The sequence below is a fragment of the Miniopterus natalensis genome, chromosome 3 (assembly GCF_054644295.1).
Source record: "Miniopterus natalensis isolate mMinNat1 chromosome 3, mMinNat1.hap1, whole genome shotgun sequence".
Classification (NCBI taxonomy): domain Eukaryota; kingdom Metazoa; phylum Chordata; class Mammalia; order Chiroptera; family Miniopteridae; genus Miniopterus; species Miniopterus natalensis.
In genome coordinates, this window is record NC_142083.1 from 91,445,690 (window position 1) to 91,457,891 (window position 12,202).

Below are 12,202 nucleotides of genomic sequence, written 5' to 3' on the forward strand. Positions count from 1 at the left end.
TGTAGGCTCGATTCCTGACCCCAGTCAGGGCATGTGCTGGAGACAACCCATCGATGTGTCTCTCTCACATCGATGTTTCCCTCTCTCTCTCCCCCTTCCACTCTCTCTGAAAAGCAATAAAAATATATCCTCAGGTGAGGATTTAAAAAGAAGAAGAAGAAGAAAGGAAAACCTTCTCATTAAAGAAAATCTGGAAAACTCCAATCCAAGGTGTTAAAATACAAAACCACCCATAGAGGCCCCAGACCCAAACAGAGCAATGATGGGGTGGAAGGGTTCAGTTACTCAGACCCCAGACTCGGATCTTGATCCCAGCTCTTAACACACACCAATGTGTGACCTGAAACACAGTCCCTGGCACCTCTCTGCCTCAGTTTCCTCATCTGTAAGATGTGTGTGAGAACAGTATCCCCTCTCCTCAGGTTGCTGTGGAATAATCTTTAGCACAGTGAGGCAGACTAGAAAACAGGCCCTAAGTGGCCGTGTGTTACTCTCACTCAACTTGTGGCTGTGATTCCCTCCAGTTCTTTGTCCTTAGTATACATTTGAGCTCGCCCACCACCCTCACACTGCTCAGATCACTTTACCCTACATTTCTCCCAATCAACACAGCCAAGAGTATCTTCCAGATGACCGCCACTTTCTGCAAACCTGGTCCTCCAGTTCGCCATCCTTGTGGGTACCCACTAAGGCTTTCTTCCCAACATTTTTCAGAATCCAGCATCACTCACATGCGACGGTTTTCCTGGAGGAAGTGCTTTCTCTGCAGAGAGACTCATTCCCTAGGGGACATTCCCAGAAGCAGAAGGTGCTCCCATTCAAGGTCAGACCACAGGTCACGGGCACTCTGGTCATCTGCATATAAAGTTCTCATTTGCTTTGATGAGGCCAGCCTTGCTGAATCTCTCAAGAGCTATGGAGTTGTAACTTGAGAGATTTTTTTCTGCTGGAAATGGAACCATGTTAGGGCAGACTCGGTCCCAGTCCTGACCCAGGCCCTGCCCAGCCCACTCCCAGCCTCCAAGCCTTGAAAGTAAAGGTTAGGCCTCTTGTCAGATGTGTAGAAGGTGGGGGAGTAGAAGAGTGTGGTCAGAGAGGGACAGAAGGCTGGTTGGAGCACAGGACTATTGAGGTAAGTGGATTGGGGCAGAGTTGGTGAGTCCCAGTGGACATAGTAGGGGTCAGTATACAGTTTTACTGGCACATAGTCACGCCCTTCCCTTTACTTTTCTGCTTTCCCAGCTGAAGAGTAGTTGCAACAGAGATTTTATGATCTGCAAAACCTGAAATCTATATACTATTAACATCTGAGACAGAGGGTTGCTTAGGGCTTGCAAACTCAGGTGCCAGGGAACAGATGAGAGAGAAGTGAGTGAGATGGACTTGGTATAAGAAAATAGGGAGACATTAGGGAGGGGTGAAGACTACGGCAAACAGGAGAGCCCTTGGCCCAACTAGAGAGCAGCTTGAGTTAGCTATGGGCTGGGTCCCAGGTTGCCAGGGCTTACAATCTCTAAGGTAACATTGGAAATCTAGATGTTTGTGTGAACAAAAAAAAGAGACCAGAGAAGATGAGCACATGGCCTCAGATTTCATCTTTGCCACTTCCTCACTGTGTGACCTTGAACAACCCCCTTGGCTCTCTTATCCATAAACTGGATATAATAACAGCACTTGTTTCATAGGGCTGTGATGGTTATTAAACAAATTCCCTTCCTAGGGCCCTTAGGACAATGCCATGCTCAGATTAAGTAAGGGATAAATATTTGCTAAATTAATGTTTGATTTTTCAGTGCTGCCCATTTAAAACACAATGGTGCCAGCAATGGGCAGACCAAAGAAAACACATGAATGTTCTGCTTTCTGGCCACAGGTCACACGTTTGTATCCCCTGGAAGAGTGGTTGGGCTGAAAGGAGCCCAACTCTGCCACTATACCATCTAGGTGACCTTGGGGGAGGGAGCTGCCCTGGGCACCTCAGGTTCCTGTCTATAGTACTAGGCCAAGGTCATTGTGAGGATTACAGGGTAGTGTCTCCATAGGGCCTGGAGGAGCAGCTTACCTGCCCCTGCCCTCGGCTCCCTGATGCAGAGGAGCCCCCAGGTGGGCTCATGGGGAGCAGGTGGGGCTCCAATTCTTCAGTTAACTGTCACCCACCCCTCCCCCTCCCCACAAACACAAGGATCTGCCCTGACAGGGCAGCCTCTAAAGCTCCCATAGGAACCCGAAGCATCCAGGTGCCACACGAGGCTGCTTCTCACTTTCTGTCCCCCACAGGTCTGGTCCTGGGCTTTGCTGGGGGAGTGTCTGAGCAGAGAGTCTGCCTGGGCCATGGGTGGGTCGGGAGTGGGAGCCGGGACAGGGAAGGAACAGATCCCTGGGACTGGTGCATATCAGAATGGGAGTTCAGGCTCCCTCCAGAGGCAGCTCCCCCAGGCACCTCTCACCAAACCCCTTGGGCCATGGGGGCTTAGAGGACAGACAGATCAGGGGGCATAATGCGTGAGTGTCTGGAAGCATAACTAGGGAGTCAGGGTTCAAAAATGAGAACTCAGGTGGTCCCCCTCTGGAGCCCCAGCAACTCCCTTCTCCCCACCTCATCCAGGTGACAGGCATCATTGTGCCCTTGGCCCCATGGACCCCCTGAGGCGATCCCCTTCCCCCTGCTCATCAAGGCCCTCCAGCCCCAGGACCCCGCCCTGCGAGATGCTTGGCCACGTGGGCATCGAGGCCGTGCTGGACCAACTGAAGATCAAGGCCATGAAGATGGGTTTTGAGTTCAATATCATGGTGGTGGGTGAGTGAGGGGCAGGGGCTCACAGGAGGACAGATCAGGGGGCCAGGGCATGTTGCCTCACCTCTTGGGGCCTTGTAGTTGAAATCTGGGAAACAATGAGTCATTAAAGGACAGAAGTCACCCATGAAGCCCCAGCCAAACCCAAACAGAGCAAACAAAGGGAGTCTGAGGCGGGAAGTGGGGAACACCCTCACTCAGGTCCTGCTCCCAGCCCGAAACCCATCAGCCCACCAGGATGTAACCTTGGGCATGGTCCCTGACCCCTCTCAGCCTCCGTTTCCTCATCTGGCTTAGCATAGTGCCTGGTGTTAATAGGTTCTCCATGGGTCAGTTTATCTGGAATTGCTTTTTTTCTTTTAATTTATCTTTATTGTTGAAAGTATTACAGATGTCCCCTTTTATCTTTCCATTGACCCCCTCTACCCTGCACCCACCCTGGAATTGCTTTTTTATATATGCACAATTAATTTTGTAGGTCAATACTACACTTCTTAAAATTCTTCTATTGATTGATTGACTTTAGAGAGATAGAGAAACATCGATTTGTTGTTCCATTTACTTAGGCATTCATGGCTTGATTCTTATATGTGCCCTGACCAGGGGTCACACCCGAAACCTTGGTGCATAGGGATGACACTCTAACCAACTGAGCTACCCAACCAGGGCAATACTACACTTTTAACAAAACAAACTAGATACAACAGGACACAAAATATCGGAGTGTGTATCACCAATTAAGGGCATTATTCTGAGGCACCACTGTATAATAGAACTGTAATGTGAGCCACACGTGTAATTTGTACATTTCCCAGTAGCCACCTTTTAAAAAGTAAAACAGGAGAGATTAATTTTAATCATCTATTTGATTTAACCCAGCATATACCAAAATGCTAGTATCTCAACACGTAATCCATATAAAAATTATTCGTGAAATCTTTTACGTTCTTTTTGTCTTACCAAGTCTGTAAAACTTGGTTTGTATTTTCAATCGAGTGCACATCTCAGTTCAGATCTACCATATTGCCAGTTTCGATAGCCAGGTGTGGCTCCTGTGCTGGACAGAACAACCTTACGGACAATTTTGGTTATATACACAAAGGTGTGTACTGCGTTGTAAAGTAGGATGTTTCCTCCTGGGGACGTAGTCCACAGAGTTGGAAAGCACCTCACAACCTACAGGCAGGATGGGCGAATCCTACCAAGTAGCAAAAGAAGCCAGACACACAAGAGTACATGCTGAGTGATTCCCTACATCAAGGGTGGGCAGAACTGCACCCTGTTGATAGAAGTCAGGAAAGCAGCTGAACCTGGGGAACGACTGGGTTAATAGTCGCTGAGATGGGGCATGAGTGGGCTTGGGGGGAGCTGTGTGTTCTGTTTGTGACCTGGTGCTGCATATACAGGTTGTTTCGTTTGTAAAAACCTGTTGAGCTGCCCATCAACGCATGAATGGATAAACACAACCTGGTATATCCTTCCAATGGAATATTATTCAGCCATGAAAAAGAATGAAGGGGTACCCTGGCCGGGAGGCTCGGTTGGTTGGAGCATCGTCCTCTACACAAAGAGGTTGTGAGTTCGATTCCCAGTCAGGGCACATACCTAGGTTGCAGGTTCGAGCCCCAGTTGGGTCACGTGGGGAGGCAACCGATTGATGTTTCTCACATCGCTGTTTCTCTCTCTCTCTAAAATTAATTTAAAAAATCACATATCCTCGAATGAGGATTGAAAAAACAAACAATGAAGTGGTGATACACATGACAGCGTGGATGGACTTTGAAAGCATTATGCTGAATGACAGAAGCCAAACACAAAAAGACAAATACTACATGATTCCATTTATATGAAATATCCAGAATAGGTAAATCCATAGAGACAGAAAGTAAATTAGTGGCTGCTGGAGACTGGCAGAGGGAGAGGGCAGTGACTGCTTTAATGGGCACAGGGTTTCTTTTGGGGGTGACATAAGTGTTTTGGAGCTAGGTGTGGAGCTACACAACACTACAAGTGCACTAAATGCTACTGAATTGTTCACTTTAGATGGTTACTGGTAAACTTTTATTATATGAATTTTGCCTCAGTAAGAAAGGGGGTAAGCATTGAGGTGGACACTTGGGATAGTATACATTTTTCTATATTTACGTTATACTTAGAAAACAGTTTACTTTCTAAAAAGATTTAAGAGTTTGGGAAACACCGCCTAAAATGTCCACCGTCATTGCTGTCATCCGGTTGCTCCCAGGGCAGAGTGGGCTGGGCAAGTCCACGATGGTGAACACACTGTTCAGGTCCAAGGTGTGGAAGTCCACCCCACCGGGCCTGGGGCAGGGGCCCATGCCCCAGACGCTGCAGCTGCACTCGGTGACCCATGGTGAGTGAGACCCCACCCTTACCCCACCCCCACCCCCACCTTCCCCCCCACCCCCCCTACCCCCCTCAGGTCCAATCTCTTCTTCCTCCACTCTCCCTCCACAGTCATCGAGGAGAAGGGTGTGAAGCTCAAGCTGACGGTGACTGACACCCCTGGCTTCGGGGACCAGATCAACAACGACAAGTGGTGGGTTGTATGGGGTGAGGCTGAGCCCGCTTGCCCTGCCCCGCCCCCTCCTCCAGCCTCTGGGAGACATCCCAGCCCTGGAACAACCTGGCTGTGGTTTCCTTGAGCCTCGGTTTATTGGTCTATATAATGAGTACACAACTCTGCCTTCAAGGTTGAAGGGAGTCGCTGTGTAAAGGTTTTAGCCTCTGCCTGGCACACAGTAAGAGCTCGGTAAAGGTTATGATGTAGCAGGGCCTAGAAGCCCACACTCCAGAGTCCGGGCCACTGGGTTAAGCCACTTTCTAGCTGCACAACCTGAGACCAGTAACAGAAGCTCTCTGAGCCTTGGTTTCCTTCTCTGTGACTTGGGAATAATGACACCCACCTTGCAGAGTTGTTCAAGGCTCTAAATGAGACACACACATGCACACACACACACACAATCGGGACTGGCTGCATAATTTGTGGGACCCAGTGTGATGAAAACGTGAGGTCCCTTGTTCAAAAATTATCAAGAATTGTAAGACCACAAAGGCAGAACATTCAGCTAAGCACAGGCCCTTCTAAGTATGGAGCCCTGGGCTCCATTCACACTCCTGTGAAGCTGGACCTGCACCAGATGCTTTATTGAGCATTTACTATGTGCAAGCTCTGTTCTAGAACAGATGTAGGCAATTCCATGTAGGTAATAAACAAAAGAGAGGAACATCCTTGCCTACATGGAATTTACATTGTCACAGGGGTGAGGGACCGACAATGAACAAAATAATCAGCTATACGGAGTGTGAGCCTGAACTCTTATCATCCAAACAGGACATTTCTGAGAGTGAAAGGGGTACGGAGCTGTAGGGTTTGCAATTTTAAGCAGAGTGATCAAGAAAGACCTACCGGAAAAAGGTGACATTGGGCACAGACTTCCAGGAGATGAGAGAATGAGCCATGTGGACAAGGGGAAGGAGTGTTCGAGGCTGAGGGTGGCATGTGCAAAGGTCCTGAGGTAGGCAGGCGGGTGTGGCTGGCAGGGCAGGAGCAATCGGGAGAGGAGGAGGAGAGGGCAGGCAGGAAGCAGTGGGGGGGGGAGTATAGGGCGTTGTAGGGCCCCGTAAGGACTGGGGCTTTTGTTCAGTCCCTGGAGGCTGAGCAGAAAAGGACATCATGATCTAGCTTCTGCTTTCGGAAGGATCTTCTTGACTGCTGTTGACCACAGCCCACAGAGGGAAGGGGCCCCTGGAGAGGAGCCAGGAAATGTTTCCACAGTCAGGTGGAAGTCCACAGGGCTTGAATCAGGCCAGCGGCAATTTCTCTTGCTTAATGCTCCCTCCACCCCACACGAGATGTACTTCTTGCCCCCATTTTATAGACAAGAAGGTGATGCCTCCGCTCAGAACGGCAGGGAGCGTCTCTGATAATGCGGGGGCGCGGGGGGGGGCATACTTGAGCACCCAAATACCTCAAGTTGTGCAAGACTGAAGGTCCTGTGTCCTGGGCGAACAGGTTAACTGGTCATCTGCAGGGGCGACCAAAGGACCTAGGGAGACAACTGGTGCTCCCGGGCACAGTCCTGAGGTCAGGCCCATCTCCCGCCCCAGCTGGGACCCCATCCTGGGCTACATCAATGGACAGTACGAACAGTACCTGCAGGAGGAGATCCTCATCACCCGCCAGCGCCACATCCCGGACTCCCGGGTGCACTGCTGTGTGTACTTTGTGCCACCCACCGGACACTGGTGAGGGGCTGGGCCGCCCGGGCGGGGGGGGGGGGGTCCCGGGCCTGCTGTGGGCGGCACCCCTCCACTCACACGCTTGCTGCTGCCCCTGCGGCCGCCGCTGTCCCGCCTGAGCAGCCTGCGGCCCCTGGACATTGAGTTCCTGCAGCGGCTCTGCCGGACGGTGAACGTGGTGCCCGTGATCGCCCGGGCGGACAGCCTGACCATGGACGAGCGGGAGAGCTTCAGGCGCAGGGTGATCTGGGCGCCCGGGGCGGGCGCGGCTGGTGGGCTGGAAGGGGGCAGAGCGCGTCGGGGGAGCTGAGGTTACTGCATGTGGCCCCCAGATCCAGCACAACCTGAAGACTCACTGCATCGATGTGTACCCACAGACGTGCTTCGATGAGGACATCAATGACAGGATCCTCAACAGCAAGATCCGGGTAGGAGGCTGCGGGGGGCAGGGAGGCTAGTGGGACAAAGACAGAGTGACTTCCTTCCCGCTCATTCTTTCCATCTGAAGATTACAACTAGGAGAAAGGTCATATGTTTCTCGCAGGTATGAATAGCAACAACTCCCAGGATAAGAGAAAATGTTTGCAAATGCCGTACCTGATAAGGGACTTGTATCCTGATTATATAAAGATCTCTCACAAATCAGCAATAAAAGACAACCTAATTTAAGAATGGGCAAAGGATCTTGAATAGACATTTTCCCGAAAAATTTATACGAATGGCCAATGAGCATATGAAAAGATGGGTGGACATAATTAGACACAAGGGAAATGCAAGTCATTTCACACCCACTAGGATGGCTATTATCCAAATGACAGACAATAACAAGTGCTGGTAAGGATGCAGCAAAACTGAAATTTTGCACACACTGCTGGTAGGAATGTCAAGTGGGTACAGTCCCTTTGAAAAACAGTCTGACAGTTTTTCAGGAGCTTAAACACTGCTCTGGCCTGTGTGGCTCAGTTGGTGGAGCATCATCCGAGGCACCAGGAGGTCGCTGGTTCAATTCCCAGTCAGGGCACACGCCCGGGCTGTGGGCTCGATTTCCAGTAGGGGGTGTGCAAGAGGCAGCCCATTGATGTTTCTCTTTCTCCCTCTCCCTAAAATCTCCTCTAAAATTGATGTTTCTCTCTCTCTGTTTCCCCCTCTCCCTGAAATCTCTCTCTAAAATCAATAAAAAAAAATATTTTTTAAAAGGTTAAACACTAAGTACCATGTGACTCAGTAATTTCTCTCCCAAAAGAAATGAAAACCTCTGTCCACATAAAAACTTGCACACGAGTGTTCGTAGTAGAATTATTTATAATAGCCCAAAAGTGGAAACAATCCAAATGTCCATTAACTTGTGAATGGATAAACAAATGTGGTCTATCCACACAATGGAATATTATGGCCATAAAAAGGAATGAAGTTCTGATCGACATGGATACACCCTGAAAACATGATGCTCAGTGAAAGAAGCCAGACACAAAAGGCCACAGGTTGAATGATTCCATTATACAAAATGTCCAGAAATCTATAGAGACAGAAAGTAGATTAGTGTTTGCCAGGGGCTAGGGGTCAGGGTGAACAGGGAGTGACTGCTAAAGAGTAGAGGGTTTCTTTTGGGGGTGATAGAAATTCTTTGAAATTAGGTCATCGTAATGCACATCTGTACCTGGAAGCCCTGCTTCCCATCGGGCATCCAATTCTCTACACTTGCACAATCTTGTGAATATACTAAAAACCACTGGGCTGCACCTTCCAAAGGGTGAAATTTCCAGTATGTGGTTATATCTCAATTATTTTCAGTATGTGATTATATCTCAACAGCCTGGCCACAGCCAAAACAGAGCTAGAAGGACTACTTGGAGCACCCTATTAAATTAATAGCTCAATAAATATCTCAAAATAATATTTTGAGATATTAAATTAATATCTCAAAAGGAAAGAGGAAAATAGCTCATGCCTTCATTTTCTCTGAATTAACTGAATTCCAACTCCAAGCCCCACGCCGCTATCCTGATGGCGCAGTCAGTGTCAGTGCACTGGAGCCAGCCAAGCCCCTGGCTGAGGCCTGGGTGCATCATCCATAGACCCAGACCTCAGCTCCCTCCCTGAGGGGCCCTGCTAGCCCCCCCAGCTCTTTTGCTTGGATGGGAAAAAGGCGACAGCTTCCTTCACAGTTGGGGGCCTACCCTTGATTTCAGCCCTACGTGGCCTCAGGATCAGTTGCCCTTGGGCACTGCACAAACTGCACATCTGTACGTGGAGGCCCTGCTTCCCATCCGGCATCCGATTCTCTCTGCTTTCCTCCTTTCCCTCCTCCCTGAAGCAATGAACAGGATTTCCCAGGAAAGTTTCAAAGCACTCCACCCTCACCAACTCTGCATTCTGCCCTGAGGCGGGCAGAAAACAGCCTGGCCACAGCCAGAACAGAGCTAGAGGGAGTACTTGGAGCACCCTATTTAATTAATATCTCAATAAATCGTCCAACATAACATTTATTGAGGGTTTAGTTACTACCAGCTGGGGCATAATAAGTGTCCCACAAATGGTTGTTATTATTAGCATCAATATTATTCCCCATTACAAATCAATTCTAGAAATAAAAACAAACCCATATACAGCACTTTGGAGTTTACAAGTTTGAATCTCCGCTTCCGGCCAGGAGCAAGTAAACAACTAGAATTTAGTACAGGGCTAGCAAACATTTTCATGACAGGCCGGACGATGGTAAATATGTATTTTAGACTGTGTGGGCCAAACGGTCTCTCGCAATTACTCAACTCTGCTGTGGTAGCGTGAAAGCCACATAGACAACAGGAACTGAATGGACAGGGCTGTGTTAAACTTCGTAGAGGAAACCGGGAGGTGGGCCGCGTTGGCCTGTGAGCCATGGGTGTCCACCCTGGTTTACAAAGTTACCGTGGTAACCGTTGAATGCGATCACTGTTCATATTTCATAGGTCAGGTAAGAGACTGACGTTAGCAGTATCTTAGTAACGTGGCTGTTAATAAGGACACAGTTCAAGGGATACTCTGTTAACCCTTAAAAATGCTAAGCACTTCTCAAGCATTCACAAAGCTCTATGTCAGTTCTGTTAAGACTTTCACGCTACAGATGAGAAAACTGAGGCACTGATTCAACTTCGCATCTTCTAACTCATTAGATATCTCATGCTCCTTCTACCACTTTCTTTCCCCACAAAGGACAGTGCCCCCACCCCACCTTGGGATCTTCTCTCTCCACATGCCTGGCTAGGCCAACCTTCTGGTCTTGTCCCCTCCCCGAAGGAGCGGATCCCCTTTGCTGTGGTCGGGGCTGACCAAGAGCACCTGGTGAACGGGAGGTGTGTGTTGGGCAGGAAGACGAAGTGGGGCATCATTGAAGGTCAGTGCACGCGTTTGGGAAGGACACAGGTGAGAATGGGTGGAAGCTAGGGCACAGCCTATTGCCTTTGGGATCCTTAGCACCCATCTCAGCGCCCCAGTGGTTAAGCCCACAGCCAGGGAACAGACAGACCTGGGATCAAGCTCCTCTTTGCAGCTGGGAGGCCTCGGGCAATTTACTGACTCTCTGGACCTCAGTTTCCTCACAGCAAAATGGGCATGATGGTAACATTAATCTCATAGGGTGGTTGGAGGGGGCAGAACCACCACTTCAGACAGTGCCCGGCACCCAGGAGGTGCCCTATTTGTGCATCAGAATTTATTGAGGTCCTATTATGTACCAGGCATACTATGTGCTGTTCCTAAGGGAGAGACAGGGAAAATAGGACCAACAGGGTCCCTGTCCCTGTCCCCATAGAGCTAGAGAAATGACAACAGGTGGGAGAAGCATGATGAAGGAAATATGTGCGGTGGGAGCAGGGGGCTACCTCAGGTTGCAGAGGATGGCCTGGCTGAGGGAAAGACTAGCAGGTAAAAGAGCAACAGTCAGAGCCTGAGCCCTGATTTATCAATATAATTATTAAAAGTAGAATATATGTTATTCTTATATATATACTATAATATATATTATACCATATATCATGTAATGTATGTTATACCATATATACCATATGTATATATTATATGATATACAGTATAATATACATAAGATAATATAGTCATTATTAAGTATATAATAATAAATGACCAGTGGATTCATCGGTTTAACAGCTATTTGTAGGAGCCACCTGTACCAGGCACTGGAGACACAGCAATGAGTGAATGAATGAGTGAATGAATGAGTGAATGAGTGAATGAATGAATAAATGAATGAAGAACGGGAGGTGGGTAAGAGTGAGAAGTGTGGGGAAGGGTGGTGGTGGGCATAGAGTGGGCACTCCCTCCGACTGTGTCCTGTCTTGCAGTGGAGAACATGGCACACTGCGAGTTCCCCCTCCTGAGAGACCTGCTCATCCGGTGAGGGTGCGGGGCCCAGGGGCTTCGGTGGGTCCGGGGGTTGGAGCGGCCAGCTCAGACTGCCCTGCCACCCATCTCCCAGCTCCCACCTCCAAGACCTGAAGGACATCACCCACAATGTCCACTATGAGAACTACCGCGTCTGCAGGCTCAACGAAAGCCACATGCTGCCCCGCGGGCCTGGCTGGGTGAACCTGGCCCCGACCACCGCCGGCCCCCCGGCGACCCCTGGGCCCTGGAAGGCTCGCCGACGGGCCCGCGACAATTCCTCAGACGAGTGCTGAGCACAGCCACGCCCTCGGCCACTGGGGTTCCCCAAGTGCTCAGCAGCCCCTCCAACACACGCCTATGTACTAGAGCATGTATTAAAGGTGGACATTGCTTTTTATGAAAAGCTGTGCTTTGAAAACAAAAGGAGTTTCATAAATGACTTCTTTGAGATATCCTCAATTAAAGAATGGGGTTTTTTTTAAGTAAGAGCATGAAACCCCAGGCCCTGGGGAGTCATGAAGATCTGGGAAGGAGTGCCTTGATGACCAGCCCCTTCTGCCCCAGAACCAGGGTCAAGTTCCAAATCAGGCTCTGCCCTCCATCCTGACCCTCCCTTGGGCCAGGGCCTGGCCCGTGGTGCCATAAGCACTTCCATCTTTTACCATCTTCCCCAACTCTGTTCCCTGCCCCTGCCTTCCTGCCCTGCCCTGGCCGACCAGCACTGTGAGAAACAGCTCCAACTTCGGAGTCTGACAAAGCTGATGT

At 49.5% G+C, this 12,202-nt stretch overlaps 1 protein-coding gene across 1 annotated transcript; it reads left to right on the top strand.

Moving 5' to 3' along the window:
* Positions 1-2,613: 2,613 nt before the first annotated feature.
* SEPTIN12 (septin 12) lies at positions 2,614-11,730 on the top strand. The gene is made up of 9 exons (XM_087815126.1): positions 2,614-2,797; positions 5,040-5,168; positions 5,273-5,354; positions 6,926-7,063; positions 7,181-7,298; positions 7,390-7,485; positions 10,334-10,430; positions 11,395-11,446; positions 11,529-11,730. The coding sequence occupies exons 1-9, from the start codon at positions 2,635-2,637 to the stop codon at positions 11,728-11,730; spliced, it is 1,077 nt and encodes a 358-aa protein (XP_087671252.1). The 5' UTR covers positions 2,614-2,634.
* Positions 11,731-12,202: the final 472 nt, after the last annotated feature.

Excerpts from the sequence above, each read along its gene's own strand:
- SEPTIN12 (XM_087815126.1), top strand. The coding sequence starts at position 2,635 with ATGGACCCCCTGAGGCGATCCCCTTCCCCCTGCTCATCAAGGCCCTCC. Across the intron at positions 5,169-5,272 it reads GCTGCACTCGGTGACCCATG|TCATCGAGGAGAAGGGTGTG; the intron begins GTGAGTGAGACC and ends CTCCCTCCACAG. Across the intron at positions 7,299-7,389 it reads GGGAGAGCTTCAGGCGCAGG|ATCCAGCACAACCTGAAGAC; the intron begins GTGATCTGGGCG and ends TGTGGCCCCCAG.